This window comes from Dromiciops gliroides, chromosome 2 (genome assembly GCF_019393635.1).
Source record: "Dromiciops gliroides isolate mDroGli1 chromosome 2, mDroGli1.pri, whole genome shotgun sequence".
Taxonomy (NCBI): domain Eukaryota; kingdom Metazoa; phylum Chordata; class Mammalia; order Microbiotheria; family Microbiotheriidae; genus Dromiciops; species Dromiciops gliroides.
This window is the reverse complement of record NC_057862.1, coordinates 532,310,176-532,328,965: the sequence shown is the minus strand read 5'-3', so window position 1 is coordinate 532,328,965 and position 18,790 is coordinate 532,310,176. Positions and strand designations below refer to the sequence as shown.

The 18,790-nt window shown below is 34.8% G+C and overlaps 1 protein-coding gene across 1 annotated transcript in view; it reads right to left on the bottom strand.

Moving 5' to 3' along the window:
- Positions 1 to 18,790, bottom strand: part of LOC122739252 (disintegrin and metalloproteinase domain-containing protein 2-like) — a 117,977-nt gene that overhangs the window by 37,632 nt on the left and 61,555 nt on the right. The window contains exons 13-15 of the mRNA XM_043981060.1: positions 18,245 to 18,326; positions 14,836 to 14,972; positions 2,049 to 2,229 (exon numbers count right to left, since the gene is read on the bottom strand). Of these exons, the coding sequence (XP_043836995.1) occupies positions 2,049 to 2,229; positions 14,836 to 14,972; positions 18,245 to 18,326 (400 nt within the window). The remainder of the gene's footprint in view (positions 1 to 2,048; positions 2,230 to 14,835; positions 14,973 to 18,244; positions 18,327 to 18,790) is intronic.

Below are 18,790 nucleotides of genomic sequence, written 5' to 3'. Positions count from 1 at the left end.
GGAGAGAGTGAGGTTGGTGACCTTGCACAGCCCTCCCTCACTTAAATCCAATTCAGTGCAAGTCATGACATCACCCTGATGTCATGGTCCTCTTCGAAAACAAAGGACAAAGAACAACAATTTCAATTGGAGGCATCACCGTTCTTTTAGTGTCTCTGGTTCATAATACCCATGTTATCCTAGATGACTCACTCTCCCTCACCCTACCTACTAATCAATTGACAAATCTTGCTGCTTCTACATTCAAAACATCTCTCACATCTGTTTGTTTTCCTCCACTCACAACTAATGCCATAGTTCACATCTTTATAACCACTCACCTAAATTAATACAATAGCTTTATAACTGACCTCTCTGTCTCAAGTCTGTCACCACTCCAGTCCATGTAAAAGTAAATTTCTTTAAGTGATTTCCCCTGATCAATAAACTCTGTTCATCTCCTATTGCCTCAGATATAAACTCCTCTGTTTGGACTTGAAAGCTCTTCATGATCTGGCCTCAACCTATCTTTCTAGTATCATTACACATTACTCCCCTCCCACAATCTGTGATCCAGCCAATCTAGTCTTTGTACTGTTGATGAACAATACTCTATCTTCAATCTCTGTGTCTTTTCCCTGGCCCACAATCATTCCAGATCCATTTATAGAGGTCCTCTCTTCCTTTCATATGCAGCTCAGTAATTATCTTCTTCTTCTTCATTTTTTTTGCAGGGCAATGAGGGTTAAGTGACTTGCACAAGGTCCCACAGCTAGTGTCAAGTGTCTGAATCTGGATTTGAACTCAGGTCCTCCTGAATTCAGAGCTGGTGCTTTATCCACTGCACCACCTAGCTGCCCCCTAGGAACTATCTTCTACAAGAAGCCTTTCTTGATCCTCCAACTGCAAGTTCTCTCCCAAACTCTCTTGTATTTAGGTTCTTAGCATATATTTGCATTTTTTGATTTTGTGTTTATGATGTATATATTTGTATAGGTTCCTACCGTTTGTGTATGTTCCAGGCTTCTCATGAATAGGGCCTGTGTCATTCTTCGTACTTATATTCCCAGTGCCTGGCACATAGTAGGCACTTAATAACTACTTGTTTATTGATTGATTCTACAAAATGCTATTTTTTACAATTTTCTGAGCTCATTGGAGCTTCAGTCTTTTCTTATAGCGATTTCCCCTCATTTCTACTACTCTGGCTGAGGAATTGTAGGTGGAAGAGTTATGAGGCATTAAGAAACCCCATATTTCTTCCTACAGGGATTACTAAAATTATCTTCTTATATTCCTGTGCACATATATGGCTATCAAGATAAGTTAACAGGCAAGGGAGAAAAGGTAACACAGACATTTCCCACAAGACAAGCTGAAAGGCAGTATGGCACACTGAACAGGCTTAGATTAGAAACAAAAGGCTTGGTTTTAAGTTTGTAGACACTTCTACAAGCCATAGAACTGTGCAGAAGCCACTAATCCTTATTAAGTTTCTTCATCTGTCAAATATGGCTAATGATTCTTTTACTATGCCAGGAGAAAAGTATTTTGTATATCAAATAATGGTATGTATACATGAACTATTCATATTTTTCATATATTTTCCTATAAATAATGTTTATTTTGGATTGTAAGATCTGTAAGATCACATCAGCCTTGGAATTCTACCTCATCACTACCCTCTGTCTAGAGAAAAGGTGTGGTCATGAAGTCCAAACCGCCATCAAAGTAGAGATTCCCCTGCTCAGACATCCTCTCATTTCTCACAATCTCACCTGTGCTACTTTGCAACTTTTCTGACTGATTCCTCCATTATTCCCCCATGTTAGTTACATCTGTATCCCATTATGCCACCTCTTTTCAGCTTCCTTTGGCAATTTGTTTTACCTCATTATAATTGTAAGCTCTTTGAGAGCTGAGACACTCTTTCTTTTTTCATATTTCTATCCCCAGCACAGTTCCTGGCAAATAGGCATTTCATCAATGTTTACTAACTGAGGGCACTATAGAAAGAATAAAGAAAGGAAGCATAATTTTTTTTTAAATTACTAATATTCATCACTCACTTGATCAGAGCCACAGTCACATTCTTCACCAATTTCCAGGATGCCATTGCCACAAGTGGATGTCCTGTAAGATGGATCTAAGTGTGGTCGATTCTGAAGACACTCAGCTTTTTTTGTTGATATAAAATTCTTAAAGTCTGCAATACTACAGGTACTAAATACCTTCACACCATTGGCCTTCCTAAAAATAAATTGGATCATCAGGTTTTTTTTCTTTAAATATAGTCCATACATTTTTCCCTAAAACATAATGTTACAGAATCTATAATGTATAGTTCATGCTCAATTTTGTTATGCCAAATTTGCCAAGAAGTACAGAAGAGGGAAACTTCTAACTGTACAATGGCTTGAACTGCACAAGGTTGAATATTATAAGAATACCGTTAATTTTTTAGGCTAATTTTTAAAGTTTCCTATATGCAAACTGAGGTGATGTACTAGATAATCTCTATATCACTTCCTATAAATCCTAAGATCTATTTATAAAAAAATTAATGAAAACTAATAATTATAAAACAAGAAGTATTGGTTCTTAATTCCAAAGGAATTTAGTTGTTACCCAAGCTAAAATGATTTATACCAAAATTCACTGCAATTATGGAACAAAGGAATACTACTTTTTTCCTTAGAATTTTTTATTTAGATCTGACTTTATTTGTGTGAAAAGTATTTTTTTAATTTTCAAAATTAATTTTTATAAAATTTTGAGCTCTAAATTTCTTTCTCCCCCTTCTCCACTTCCCCTTCTCCAAGATGACAATCTAATAGAGGTTATACGTGTGAAATCATATGAAACATATTTCTACATTATTTATGTTGAGAAAGAAGAAATAGAACAAGAGGTTTAGAAAACCACAAAAAAGGTGCAAATAGTACGCTTCAATTTGCATTCAGATTCCATAGTTCTTTCTCTGTATATAGATCCCATTTTCCATCGTGAGTCTTTTAGAACTGTCTTGGAGCATTGTATTGATGAGAAAAGCTAAGTCTATCACAGTTGAGTATTGCATAACATTGCTGTTACTGTGTACAATGTTCTCCTGGTTCTGTTCACTTCACTCAGTATCAGTTCATGTAAGTCTTTCCAGGTTTTTCTGAAATCTGCTGGCTCATCATTTCTTATAGCACAATAGTATTCCATTGCATTCATATGGCACAACTTGTTCAGCCATTCCCTAATTGATGGGCATTTCCTTAGTTTCCAATTCTTTGCCACCCTACACACACAAAAAAAGCTGCTATAAACTTTTTCATACATGTAGGTCCTTTTCCCTTTTTAAAGACCTCTTCTGGATGTAGACTAGTAGTGGTAGCTCGGTCAAAGGGTATGCAGAGTTTGATTTCCCTCTGGCATAGTTGCAAATTGCTCTCCAAAATGGTCGGATCAGTTTACAACTCCACCAATAATACATTAAAGTTCCATTTTTCCCACATCTTCTCCAACATTTATCGCTTTCCTTTTCTGTCATATTAGCCAATCTGTTACATTTGAGGTGGTACCTCAGAGTTGTTTTAATTTGCATTTCTCTAATCAATAGTTATATAAAGCATTTTCAGAAATTTTATTTTTAATAGTTTTATTTGTTTCATTAAAAATGTTTGAATTACATGTAAAATTTTTTCTAACATTTATTTTTTAAAAATTCCCCCTGGATTCAGGAGGCCTGAGTTCAAATCCAGCCTTGGACACTTGACACTTACTGGCTGTGTGGCCTTGAGCGAGTCACTTAACCCTCACTGCCCACCCCCAAAAAAAATTGAGTTCCAAATTCTAAGCAATATATTAATTATACATGTGAAGTCACACAAAAAATATTTCCATATAAGCCATGGTACAAAAGGAAACAGATCAAAAAGAAAAAGGAAAAAAAGCAACTTTAAAAACTTATACTTCCAGAATTGGAAATTAAGGGAATGCTAAATAGGGGAATGGTTAAACAAGTTGTGGTATATGAATATAATGGAATACTATTGTTCTGTAAGAAAGGATGAGCAGGAGGAGTTCAGAGAAACCAGGAAGGACTTACATGAACTGATGCTGACTGAGAGGAGCAGAACCAAGAGAACATTGTACACAGTAACAGCAATATTGTGTGATGAACAATGGTGATAGATTTGGCTTTTTTCAGCAGTGCAATGATCCAAAACAGTTTCAAAGAACTCATGATAGAAAATGTTCTTAACATCCAGAAAAAAGAACTGTGAATTATGAATTCAGGTTGAACCATACTGTTTCTACTTTTGGATTTTTTTTTCCTTTTTTTTTTTAGTGAGGCAATTGGGGTTAAGTGACTTGCCCAGGGTCACACAGCTAGTAAGTGTTAAGCGTCTGAGGCCGGATTTGAACTCGGGTCCTCCTGACTCCAGGGCTGGTGCTCTATCCACTGCGCCACCTAGCTGCCCCTAATTATTTTTACTTTATTTATTTTTCTCAATTTTTTTGTCTGTTTTCTTTTTCTTTTCTTTTCTTTTCTTTTTTTTTTTTTGCGGGACTATGGGGGTTAAGTGACTTGCCCAGGGTCACACAGCTAGTGCATGTCAAGTGTCTGAGGCCGGATTTGAACTCAGGTACTCCTGAATCCAGAGCTTGTGCTTTATCCACTGCGCCACCTAGCTGCCCCGGATTGTTTTTTTCCTTCTTTTTTTTGGTTTCTCCCTTGTTCTCTGATTCTTCTTTCACAAGATGATTAATGTAGAAATACGTTTAATGTGATTGTACATATACAACCTATATCAGACTGCTTTCTGTCTTGGGAAGCAGGGAGGGAAGGCAGGGTGTGAGGAAAAATTTGAAACTAGAAATACTGTGAAAACAAATGTTGAAAACGATCCTTATATGTAACTGGAAAATAATAAAATACTTAAAAAGACTTATGCTTCAATCTGCATTCAGAATTTATCAATTCTTCTCTCTGGACGTAGACAGTATTTTTCATCATGGTTCCTTTAAAATGGTCTTGGATCATTGTACTGACCAGAGTAGATAAGTGTTTCAGAGTTTACCATTCTTAAAATATTGTTGCAACTGTGTAGAATGTTCTTCTGGTTCTGCTCATTTCACTTTGCATCAGTTCATATAAGTCTTCCCAAGTTTTTCTGAAAGCATCCTGCTTGTCATTTCTTACAGTACAATAATATTCCATTACAATCATTTGCCACAATTCATTCATTCCCTAAATGATGGGCATCCCCTCAATTTCCAATTCTTTTCCACTACAACAATAGCTGCTATAAATAGTTTCATAAAATAATTCCTTGGTAGCTTGGTTGGTACAGCACTGACTAAGTAAATTAACTTAGCTATAGTTGTCATTTTTATTATACTGGCTCAGATTACCCATTAACAATTAATATTTCTCCAGTTTTTAGATGTGTATTTATTTTTGTAAGTAGTGTTTTGTAATTGAGTTCATATAATCTCTGGATTTGTAGATAGATAAACTCCCAAGTATTTTATAGTGTCTTAAGTTATTTTAAATGGAATTCCTCTATTTCTTCCTGCTCGTTTTGTTGGTTGTATATAGAAATGCTGCTGATTTATGTGGGTTTATTTTATTTCCAAGAATACTTTTTTTGATAAGAGATATAAACAATCATAAGTGTAAGTTAAGAGTGGTTGATCAGGTGAGTCCTTGATCCTCAGTTTGATGAATTGCTCCACCAAATCAACAAGCATTTACTCTGTGCTAGTGACTGTGCTAAGTACTGCGGATACAAAGAAAGGCAAAAAATAATCACTTCCCTTACAGAGTCTACATTATAATGGAGGAATGCAAAAAATAAAAGGGGGATGAAAAGCAGGGACCTGGGGGAGGGGAAGACACAAATGTGAGGGTAGCATGATGAAGTCCTGAGAGTCAGAAGTGGAACCAAGAGAAGATGAAGGATGGATGGCCTGGGTCATTCCTCAAAATAGAGCTTCTGGGAGAAATTCACCAATGAGAGAAAGGGCCTGCAGGGGTGTAGGGATATTGTCCACATGGGAAAAAGAGAACTTTCATAATGAGAAGGCTGTTGATGTAAATTCCTGTGGGTCAGAACCCTATCAATCTGATAAGATTAAAGGACATGGGCCTTGGCTTGGAGACACCTGAGAGACATATTCCATGGTATACAGGCTTGTTTGCTAGTACCTTGATGATAATTTATGGGGAATTAAAGATGATTTGTGGCTGGGACTCAAAGAAATGGATTCTTTTCGGAAGAGCCACTCCTCTCTGTGATTTATAAAAGCCATCTTACAGACCATCTCTTAATTTCTCTCTCATTCTTTTTCTTTTAATTAAATTTTCTTTTCTTTTCAGAGCCACATTCTCTCCCTTTTTCCTTACCACCCCAACCCACCCAATTAAGAAAGTAATAAAAAGAAAACCTCTATTATCATATAAATTGTTCCCCTCATTCCACTCACTTCTATAATGACTACAGAAAGTATATTAGTCATGAGGATATAAAAACTACAGCTGCTATTGATTCTACAAACAGACATTAAAATGTTGCTAAATTCTCTATCACTCACAAAGGGACTTAATATTTTGGTCAGCATAATAAAAAAGTGAAGTTACTTCATTTTCAAAGTATGGTGCCAAATGCAAAAAAAAAAAAAAGAAAAAGTGACCAGATGAATATATTCTAGCCAATAAATTTGATAAATTTCTTAATAAACCTAATAAAATAGTAAATAAAATAGTTTAGGGAAAATTAGCTGGGGTTTCTAATATATTTGTTACTTATAAATTAGAAGCTTTAGCACCAGTTTTGGACATTAGGAATTTATTAAAACATACCAAATATTAGTAAACAGAGAACACTTGGCTCAGAAAGATAAGAAAAGGTCTATCTAGCCAAGAGCTCAGCCTTGCCTGTTTCTTCCTCCAAGTCCTCCTCCACAAGCACCTCCAGGAGCCTCACTAAGAGTGGAAGCTTCCTCTGGGTCTGGAGAAGAGGCAACCCTTCCACACTGCTCAAAGCTAATTGGCTAGCATCATTCAAGTCTATTGGTTAACTGGACTTGAGTGTGGCCCATAAGCAGAATGTGCCCCTAGGTCAGAGTGCAGAGAACACACCCCCTGAGGGCCAGGCTCTCAGGTAGGTGTGGTTTCAATCAAGTCAACTTTAAGTGAGTTAATCAGCAAAGTCAATCCAATCAATCTCAATACTATCCTCTCCAGCTGGGCCTCTGGGCACCCCCAAACGCATTATTTTCCCACAAACAGAAAATATAAAACAAAAAACAAAAAAACAAGTGTATAATAAATGTGAAGCAATATAAATACAAGAATGAATGACAACAAATTAAAACCTATTATGTCAAGACTGGAGGGAGAGGAAAGATTTGAATATAATTAAATGTTTTAAGGAATAGGGGATTCATTGAAATCTGTCATCAATTTAGAAAATGGTGTTGCTGTATATTTCTATCATACCAGAATAGTTCTATCTCAATAATAAATGAGTAATTTAAATTTTACAAGCATGCATTATAATTAAAGGGCAATATAGTCTTATGTTTGGGAGAAATATTAGAGATCATCTAGTCCTAACCTCTCATTTAATATTTTCTCAATTTTTTCCTGCTTCCTTACTCTGAAAGAACAGGTGTTCTCTCTCTCTTTCAAAAAGAATTGGGCCTACCATAACACAGAAATAATAAGATACTGAAATAGATACTAGAGAACGTTCCTACATCTTTCTTGTTGAAGACATTGAAAAAAATAATAGACAAATAAAAAACAAAAACTTTGCAATATAAGAAAAGATAAACAAGGAAACTACATTATGCTGAAATTAACTAAAGACAGCAAACATATATTCCAAATGCCTCAATATCTAACTGTATAAGGGGGGAAACTAACTGAATTACAGGATATTGACAGTAATGCAATAGTGGCAGGAGATTGAAATGTTCCTCTCTCAGTTTTGGACAAATCTAACAAAGACATAACCAAAAGAAAAATATAGAATAGTACAAATTGCCAGAGAATATTATTCATTTTAACAAAAAAATTGTTATAAATTCGGAGATTTCCCCAATAGAAGGAGCTAATAACTCCATAATGACTGCTAACAGAGACTTAAAGGAAGTAAATGTATATTCAAAATGGATTACATGAGTACCTAGAAAACATGAATCAAAAAATAAGACATGATATAAAAATTGTGGAGGAAAGAATTCAAAGAATAGGTTGCTGAGAAGAAATAGGAAACCTTGTATAAGAAATAGTTTCCCCAAAAGCTCAATTAAGCAAACAAAAATCATGATTTAACAACAAAAAGAAAATTGTATATTTCAAGAAATAAATGAAAACTGCCCAGATCTATTGGAACAATTATACAAGGAAAAGAAAGGAGGAATGCACACTTTTTACAAAGAAACGAAGGACAGTTCACCCTAAAGGTAGACTTGTTCTCTTCTGAGGATTTAAAGAGGGAAAAGAGAAGAAAGAGTAAAAAGGAGGAATACAATGTTGTATAAAAAAAGAATGAAGTAGAATTTGCTATGTGAGACAAAGAGTATATAAACATGGAGGAAGGTGTGGACATAGTGGTCATCAGATGAACCTCAATTCTTCCCTGGAATAAAAAAAGCAGTGTTTAAAACAATCACAATTTGGTGTATAAATTAAAAAACTCAACAAAGAAACAAGTGGGGATAGGGAGGGAGGGTTAAAAGGAAAGCTAATACCAGGGAAAGAATAGTCACAAGCAAAACAAACTCCTAGACCCTGAAGGGAAGATTAAAAGGGAATAAAAGAAAGATGTAGCATCTTTAAAAGGGCCTAAGATTGCCTCTTAGGCAGCTGAGGAATAACTGAATAGATTGTCGTTTCTGAATGGAGTATTATTGTGCCTTAAGATATGATGAGGGCAGCTAGGTGGCGCAGTGGATAAAGCGCTGGCCCTGGATTCAGGAGTACCTGAGTTTAAATCCGGCCTCTGACACTTAACACTTACTAGCTGTGTGACCCTGGGCAAGTCACTTAACCCTCACTGCCCTAAAAACAAAACAAAACAAAAAACAAAGATATGATGAAAATAATTTCAGAGATTCCTGGGTAGTATAAACTAAACCAGAATAAAGAGAATCAAAAGAATAATTCATAGAAGAACAAAAACATTGTAAAGAAAAATAATTTTGAAATGATCGATACAATAACCCATCATGTTTCTAGAGGACCTATGCTAAAGTATGTTATTGATCTCTTGAGAGAGAGGTGATTGACACATAAATTTGTTTAACTATGCTTATTTGTTACAAGAGATTTTTCTCTTCTTTTTTTCCTCTCAGTTTTTAATTGGAGAAAGAGACTATAGAAAAAGTATAATTTAGCAATAGTGATATGACACTAACACACAAAAAAGACGACCATAGTAACATTTTTAAATGCACAGTTCAGAAGGAAGCGCAATCAGAAAAAGTTTGAAAGTAACCTATAGAATTTGTGTAAAATGAAGATTCACAGTTTTATATAGAATGCTGTCTCTGTTTCCTGCTACGTATATGAAAATGCTCTTTTTTAGTTTAAATTCTAAATAAAAGAAAATTTCAAACCAAAAACAGCTAAACAAATTGTGGTGCATGGATGTAATGAGATGCAACTGTATTTTAAGAAATTATAACTATGAATCATTCAAGAAAGCATGGAAAGAATTTTATGAGCTTATAAAAAACAAAATGAGAACTGAGGGTAAACAATATAGACAATGACTCCAACAAGGTAAATGGAAAGGACAATAGGAAAAAAATGAAACTGAACATCACATAACAATAATGACTATGTTTGGTCCTGAAGAAAGGAAAAGATAGACTCTTTTTTGGTAGAGGTGGAGAACTATGAGTGTAAAAAAACTCAGTGACTTTCATATTCAGAAGAAACTAGTTTTACTGAACTTTTAAATATATTTGGAAATAAATGACAAAAATAAAATGTGTAAATAGAAACTTTTTAAGTTAAAAAAAAGAAGAAATTGGGGCGGCTAGGTGGTGCAGTGGATAGAGCACCGGCCCTGGAGTCAGGAGGACCTGAGCTCAAATCCAGCCTCAGACACTTAACACTTACTAGCTGTGTGACCCTGGGCAAGTCACTTAACCCCAATTGCCTCACTAAAAGAAAAAAAAAAAGAAATGAGATAAATATTTGGAAAGCTATTTACTATTCATGATTTATCTGTATCAATATAATAAAAATAACAATTGTCTCTAAATTAATTCATATATTTATATATGAATTTATATATATGTATATCAACCAAATAACAAAGAGGATGCTTTGTAATATATCAAAATTTATTCAGAAAAACAAAAGGCCTTGCAACCTGAAGTTAAATAATAATTAAAAAATACAAATGAAGGGGGCATGGTATTACCAGAAGGCAGCTAGATGATGCAGTGGATAAAGCACTGGGCATGGAATCAGGAAGACCCTAGTTCAAATCAGATCACAGACACTAGACGTGTGACCTGAGGCAAGTCACTTAACTTCTGTTTGCCTCAATTTTCCCGACTTTAAAATGAGAATAATAGCAGCAGCTACTTCACAGGGTTGTTATGAGGATCAAATGAATAAATATCTTTAAATTACTTAGCATGAGCTTCTGGGTGGTGCAGTGGATAGTGCTCTGGACCTGGAGTCAGGAAGAATTGAGTTCAAATCCAGCCTCAGAAAATTACTAGCTGTGTCAACCTGGGGAAGTCACCTATCCCTGTTTGGCTCAGTTTCCTAATCTGTAAAATTATTTAAAGAAGTAAATGGCAAACCACTCCAGTATCTATGCCAAAAAAAACAAAAAACAAAAAATCAAATAGGGTCATGAAGAATCAGACATAACTGAAATGACTGAACAAACAACAAGGCATTTAATAAACATTTATTTCCTTCTTTCCCTTCCCTTATATTCTAAATTATAATAAAATGGAGGTTTTTGGAAAAACAAAGACAACATAGAATTTGTAATTCAGAGATATGGAGGTAAAAGAAAAACTGATAGTAAATTTTTTTAAAATAAGAAGGTTGAAAGAACATTAATTTTCCATAAACCAAAGCAATTTCTCTTGAAAATGGGTCTAGCAAAGATAATATAAACAACAAAGATCTCCCCCCAAACATTATGAATTAAAACTTGTTGCAAGCATGGATACTATACTTCAGGAAATTATAAAAGAAAATTACTCAGAAATTTTTGGAAACAGAAAGTAAAGTACAGATCAATAGTATCCACATGTCCTAATAGAAAGAGACTTCAACTTTAATTCACCAAGAAATTTCATATTCCTTTTTTTTTATAAAGTTCATTCTTTAAAATTCCTATGACCTATGAAGATATTTCAAACTAGTAACTCCTTTACTTTTTCATATTGGTGATTTTTCCAATGTATGTACTCTTTCCTTCATGAAAAAAGACAACATATTCCCACCTTTGCATCCTTTGTGATTTTTGTCTATGTTCTTCTATAAATCTTCCAGACAAGATGTGTCTAAGATGTTGGAAGCCCTCCAACCATGCTCTGGTTGGATATAAATGGCATAGATAGATCGAAAGAAAGATATAGATACAAACACACATATACATATTTATACATATACTTTATTATCTTTATATAGATATCTATACACACATATCTATAGATATGTGTATAGATATTATATATATATGATATGTGTGTATAGATATATATCTATATCTGTATCACGGATTACATGGAGGATAGTCATGTGTAAGATAAGAAAGACAGAAAGGGCTCTGGTTTTGAAGAGCTTTGAATGCCAATCAGAAAAGTTTATATTTGATACTGTGTAATTTAAGATTCTAAATGTGGGTTCTAATCTGTTCCCCCAGTTTTGGGGGAAACTGACTAAAATCACTGATAAAAGAGTTTAGGTTTTTAAGGGTTTACTGAAAGACAGAAAGAGAAAAATTGAGAACAGAATTCCAACAGCATGGCAATCCTATCTTTCCTCAATTTTCCTGTGAAGTCCTCTGCTGCCACCACCACCACCACCGTGAAGTCAGGAACCAAAAAAAGACAGAGCTTTCCGCGCAGGCCCTCCTTCCTCCTTCCTGTCCCCCCCAGAAAATGGGAGGCTCTTCAAGTTAATGATTGGCTGGTAGCCTTGATAGACAGTACCCATGCGCAAACGTCACTTCCTGACACCAAGGAAAAGCCGCATGGCCTTGCCCTCTGAGGCATTCTCCTCATGGTGGAGCTTTCCTATAATAAGTCTCCAGTAGGTGGCGTCATTCCAATCATTACAATACTCAAGATAATAAGAGTCCTTGGTGCTCACTTCTCAGAGGGCTACATGGTCAGACCAACACTTTAGGAAAGTTACTTTGGCAGCTGAGTGGAAGATGGATTGAAGTGAGGAGACACTTGAAGTAGGGAGACCAGATCGAAGACTATTTCAATAGTCCAGGCAAGAATGAGGGCCTGAACTAGGGTTGGGGATTTGTAAGTGGAGAATGGAAATATATACTAGCAATGGTTTTTTTAAGGTAGAAACAAGATTTGGCAATGGATTGGATATGTGGGACTAGTGAGAGTGGGGAGTCAAGGATGACAGTGAGATAGAAAATGGCCTAGTCAGGTTCATACCACTACCTTGCCAATCCACTGCTGGTGTCCAAGAGATCATTAAAATAACCAAAACTGATAAAGAACCTTTCATTTAACTTGTCTTTCTTTATAAAGTCTTCTGTAAATTCCCTCCTTTTTCCCTCATTTGTAGCTGCCTAGAAAACTTACTTGACTCTTTAAAATACATATGTAGGAGTGGTCTTCATAAAGGGGATTTCTCTCCCCCCATTAAATCTCTTGGAAGTCTCTTTCTGTATTTATTCAGTGCAACCCAAAGGTTTGTCTTTGTGTCTTAAAATTTTGATTATCTTTCTATATTTAAACATTTGTTTTGTCTCTTAAACTGGCAAATGTGATCAAGCTGTTAACTACCCATTTTTGCTAAGCTGTGTGAGTGATTGTTCAAATATAGCAGAAAGGATGATTGAAAACACTTGGGAAAGGAAAGAAATGAGTCAAAACTGTAATAATTGGGGCAGCTAGGTAGCGCAGTGGATAGAGCACCAGCCCTGGATTCAGGAGGACCTGAGTTCAAATCCGGTCTCAGACACTTAACACTTACTAGTTGTGTGACCCTAGGCAAGTCACTTAATCCCAACTGCCTCACCAAAAAAAAAATTGCCAGGGAATATACCTTATTAGGAATTTGGAGTAAAAAAAGCATAGTTACTGATACATTTAACAACTCCCCAGGGTATGGGGAATAATTTTACTAGGGTGTTTCCAGGCTAATAGATAGCAATTGCTAGGTAGCAACTGGATGAGCTGGTGCTGAAGTGGGCACCCACTATTATAGTTTCCGTGCATCTTTGTTTGAAGACACTCTCTCTTCCAATGATGAGGCAGAAAGCGAGTAGTTGGAGAAAACAGCTTATATCAAAGGGTGCACAAAAAAGGCAAGGGAGAGGGGAGTACAAGTGACTGATAGTTGTGTCTGCCTGCTTACCAACTCAAAATACAGCAGCTGCCACTGCTACAAAGGCCTGGGCCTGGGGAGAGAACTTTGCCAATGAAGAAGATAGTCTGATGTGTATGAACAGTAAAGCCAATCTGACAAGTACATATAGTGTTGGGGGAGAAGGGAGAATAGGCTGGGAAGCGGGCAGTGTGTAATAAGGCCAGATAGGGCCAAGTTGTCAAGTTTCAAATGCCAATTAGAAAAGCTTACATATAATCCCAGAGGTAACAATAAACTAATGGAATTTATTGAAAAGGGTTTAGAAGGGAATTCAGTCATGCCTATGCTTTAAGAAAAACACTTTGGCAGCTGTGCAGAAGATGGATGGAATAGGAAGAGCCTTGTTAGAGGGAGACTAATTAGGAGGCTATTTCAATAATCTAGGTAGGTGATAAAGTCTCAAACTTCAGTAGAGGCTGCGTTAGTAGAGTAAAGGAAACATATATGAAAGATGTTGTGTAGGTAAAAATTACAAGAGTCATTATCAAGATTTTTATGCATGACTCATTTTTTGTCACCAACAACTTTTTAAGTCCTAATAAAGGTTTTACAGTTATATACAGTGTGCCTTCTCAACATTTTTCGTCCTTCTAATTTAGGTGTTCTTAAGTGTATTCTTTTGTTTGTTTGGGTTTTGTTGTTGTTGTTGTTTTAGTGAGGCAATTGGGGTTAAGTGACTTGCCCAGGGTCACACAGCTAGTAAGTGTTAAGTGTCTGAGGCCGGATTTGAACTCAGGTACTCCTGACTCCAGGGCCGGTGCTCTATCCACTGCACCATCTAGCTGCCCCAAGTGTATTCTTATATAAGGGTTAAATCTCTATATTTTATATAGCTCAAGGAACATAAAACATACAGCCATCCACTATGCAAGTAAATATAGTAGTGTTTGTATGTAATACCATAAAATGGTATTGCAAACAGCCTGGTAAGCCTGCCGGTTCCTTTTAATTCAGGACATATTTAGTGACTAGACCAAAAGTTCATCTCTAAGTATATTACTTTGCAAAAAGGCACACAAAGAAGTCATATAAATTATCTACATCTTTTCCACTATATATAATTTGATTTGCGGAGCAAAAAGATTGGGCAACACTGTTAATGAATAGTATCAGTTCTGCCCAGCTAAAATGTTAGATGATACACACATACGCACACACACAGATATATGTATATGCATACATATGCATGCCTATATGTGAAAACAAAGATATAATCTTATTGTGATAGATATTTGATAAAGAAAACATCTTACACTGCTTCTGGGTTCATTATGCAGACAGCTCTTGAACAGTGACACCTTTCAACATCATCATAAGCTATTCCCATATTATGACCTAGTAATTGAGCAATAATAATTGAAAATGCCTCCAGACTTAATGTTCTTGGATACTAAAAATAAAAAAAAAACAGAAAAATTACCACTACTAAAGATCTAATAATTCATTCAGCTAGAAAAAATGAAAAAATGAACATAAAATGAACAATAAACTAGTAAACTCTAAATTGAATACAATTTTTAATTCAATTCAACAAGCATTTATTGAGCACCTACTATGTTAAATAGTCCAATCATTGGACATACTTAGGAGAATGACAGAGGCCCTTACTTCAAGGAACTTGTCATCTATTAGGGAGGATAGAGTGTACATAAATAACTCTAACAAAAATTAGAATATGACTAAGTGCATAATAGATGTAAAATAGATTGGCATGGAATATTTGAAAAGAAAGGAAGGCAGGCAGGCAGGAAGGAAGGGAAAGAAGAAATAGAGGGAGCATATTTGGACTGAAAATAAAATAAAATTTTTCAAAGTTAAATTTTTCTCTAAACAATGCTTTGGCCAGTCCCAAAAATGTAGGTGCATTATCTCATTGTTTTCATTACCATTAATTAAAGTATAAATTTTTCCCATGATTTGTTCTTTGATCCATTCTTTCTTCAGGACTAAGTTAATTAATCTCCAATTAATTTTTAATCATTTATTGTGTTTGGTTTTTACCTTTGGGTCTATGTTTTCTTTCACAATATGACTAATATGGAAATATGTTTTACATGTTTACACATGTATTACCCATATAAATTGCTCAGCATCTCAGGGAGGGAAGAAAGGAAGAAGGGAAGGAAAAATATTGGAATTCAAAACTTAAAAAGTGAATGTTAAAAATTATTTTTACATGTTACTGGGAAAAAATAAGATATTATTAAAAAGAAATAAATTCTGATACCTATCTATCTTTCTAATATTATTGGACCTGTCTTTTCATGTATTATATACTGAAGCCAAATTCTACTACTCTCTCTTCCCTAATCTTATATTGCCATTTAGTATAACCGTACATGTAACTGAAACCTTCACATTTCTACTTCTCCAATTCTTGTGTTTTGGGTTTTGTTGTTGTTGTTGTTGTTGTTGGGTTTTTTTGCGGGGCAATGGGGGTTAAGTGACTTGCCCAGGGTCACACAGCTAGTAAATGTCAAGTGTCTGAGGCCAAATTTGAACTCAGGTCCTCCTGAATCCAGGGTCAGTGCTTTATCCTCTGTATCACCTAGCTGCCTCTATTTCTCAAATTCTTGTTGCATAATAGTATTCCATCACATTTATATACCATAATTTGTTCAGCCATTCCCTGATGGATGGGTATCCATCCCCTTAGTTTCAAATTCTTTACTACCACAAAAAGAGCTACTATAAATATTTTTTTAATATATGGGTCCTTTTCCTCTTTCTTTGATCTCTTTAGGAGTATAGATCTAGTAGTGTTATCACTGGGCCAAAAAGTATATCCAGTTGAAAAGATTTAGGGTGCATAGTTCCAAATTGTTTTCCAGAATGGTTAGATCAATTCATAACTCCACAACAGTGCATCAGTGTACTGTTTTCCCAGATCCCTTCCAACATTTTTGTTTTCCTTTCATGTCAACTTTGTCAGTCTGATAAGTATAAGGTGATGCCTCAGAGTTGTTTTGATTTGCCTATCTCTAATTATTGATATAGAGGATTTTTATATGGCCATTTAACGTTTGGATTTCTTCCTCTGAAAACTACCTATTTGTATCTTTTAACCATTTATCAATTGGAAAATGGCTTATTCTTGTAAATTTGACTCAGTTTCCCACATATCTTAGATTTGAAAACTTTATCAGAGAAACCTGCTGTAAAAATGTTTTCTTGATTTCCTACTTCTCAAATTTTAGCTATATTGGTTTTGTTTGTGAAAAAACATTTAAATTTTGTATCATCAAAATTGTCCATTTTGCCCATTGTGAACTTTTCTTTCTCTTCTTTGGTCCTAAAATTCTTCCATTGTGCATGGATATAACAGTAATTTCTTCCATGCTCCTCTAATTTGTCACCATTTATGTGTAAATCATGTACCCATTTAGAGCTTACTTAGTGTACAATGTGAGATTTTGTTCTACACTTAGTTTCTGCCAGTTTGTTTTGCAGTTTTCTGAATGCTTTTGTTGAATGGTAAGTTCTCATGCCAACTGCTAGCATCTTTGGGTTTCTCAAACAGTGGGTTACTGTATTTATTTGATTTCATATATTGTGTGCTTATTCTAATCCACTGATCAACCTCTCTATTTCTCATCTAATACCAAATTATTTTAATAATTATGGTTTTGCATGATGTTTGAGATCAAGTACTGATACACCTCCTTCCTTTCCATTTTTCACTGACTCCTCTGTTATTTTTTCCTAGTATATAAAGTAATCCTTTTGAAATCTGATGAGTATAGTACTGAATAAGCAAATTTATGTAATATTGTCATTTTATTATATTAACTTGACATCCCCACAAGGTATTAATATTTCTCTAATTATTTAGACCCCTATGTATTTGTACATGGTGGATCAAAAGTCACGAAGGGGAGTGATGTTTTAATAATTTTTGAAAATTATTTTTTTTCTTTTTTCCATTTATGAGATTTTATTTTTCACACATAATATAAATTCCTTTCCTAAATATGGTATATTCCTATATGATGCTATGGTGTTATAATTTTTTAAATAAAGGAGTTATTAAGTATTTGTGACTTTTGGCCTACTCTGTATAAGAGTGTTTTATAATTGTCTTCATAAAGTTTCTCTATGTGTGTGCATATGTGTATGTATGCATATGTGTGTATATGCACGTGTGCAAGCTCATATATCTTGGCAGGTAGACTCCCAAAGAGTTTTAAAAGCCTGTAGTTGTTTTTAATGAATTATCTCTTTCTGTGAGATTTTGTTAAGTAATATACAAAAATGTGGGCTATTCATGAGGATTTCTTTATATGTTGCAACTTTGCTGAAGTTACTATTATCTGCAAAAAATGATCATTTTCTTTCCTCTTTACCTATGCTTATTCCATTAATTCCCTTTTCTTTTCTCATTTCTATAGCTAGCATTTCTAGTACAATGTTGAATAATAGTATTGGTCATAACAGACAACCTTGCTTCACACCTAATCATGCTGTAGTGGGCAAGCCCAACCCTTGAGTAATTCCCCTTCTGTTTGGCACAAAATATTTCTTAATGGCTCTAAACACTTTACCTGTAAAGAAAGAACAAAGAAAAAGCTTCTTCAAGGCATCAATTGCATATTATATTTAAATACATTAATGTGACATTAAGGAAGAATTTTAACAGACTATATTAATTAAATAAGGTCATACCATAGCAACACCACCGGCATAGTTTCTTTCACACATCTTTCCTTGAAATGTCGCTCCCACATATTTAAATCTATTCCTATAACTTAAGCACAAAAATAAAGTTTTATATTAAAACTCATCTTTGAAAAAGGTAGGGAAAAATCATTTTCAACAGTTTTCTATAACTATTTGAACTCTTCTATGTCTAATTATCCTTTTAGAATTTTCAAAGTACCTCTCAGTCAACATCTAACACAAAGTTGTCCTAATGTTTCTGCCTCATTTAAAATGTAAAATAAAATACAAATTCACATAAGAGAGGGAGAAGGAATATATGAATAAGGGGAAACAGCTTACAAGAGAGTAAAAAAGAGGGAACAACTTAAAGTAACTGAAGATTTATTATTTTATGGATGGTCATGGCCCAAAACATGCCCACCACTTAAGAATCTAGACTACTAATATGATGAGCCTCTTCATGCTTAGGCTGATATTTGGAAAGTAGATTCATTCTCTTGCCAGGACCATACCTGAAGCCTTTTTAGCATGGTAGACCCTTTTAAAACT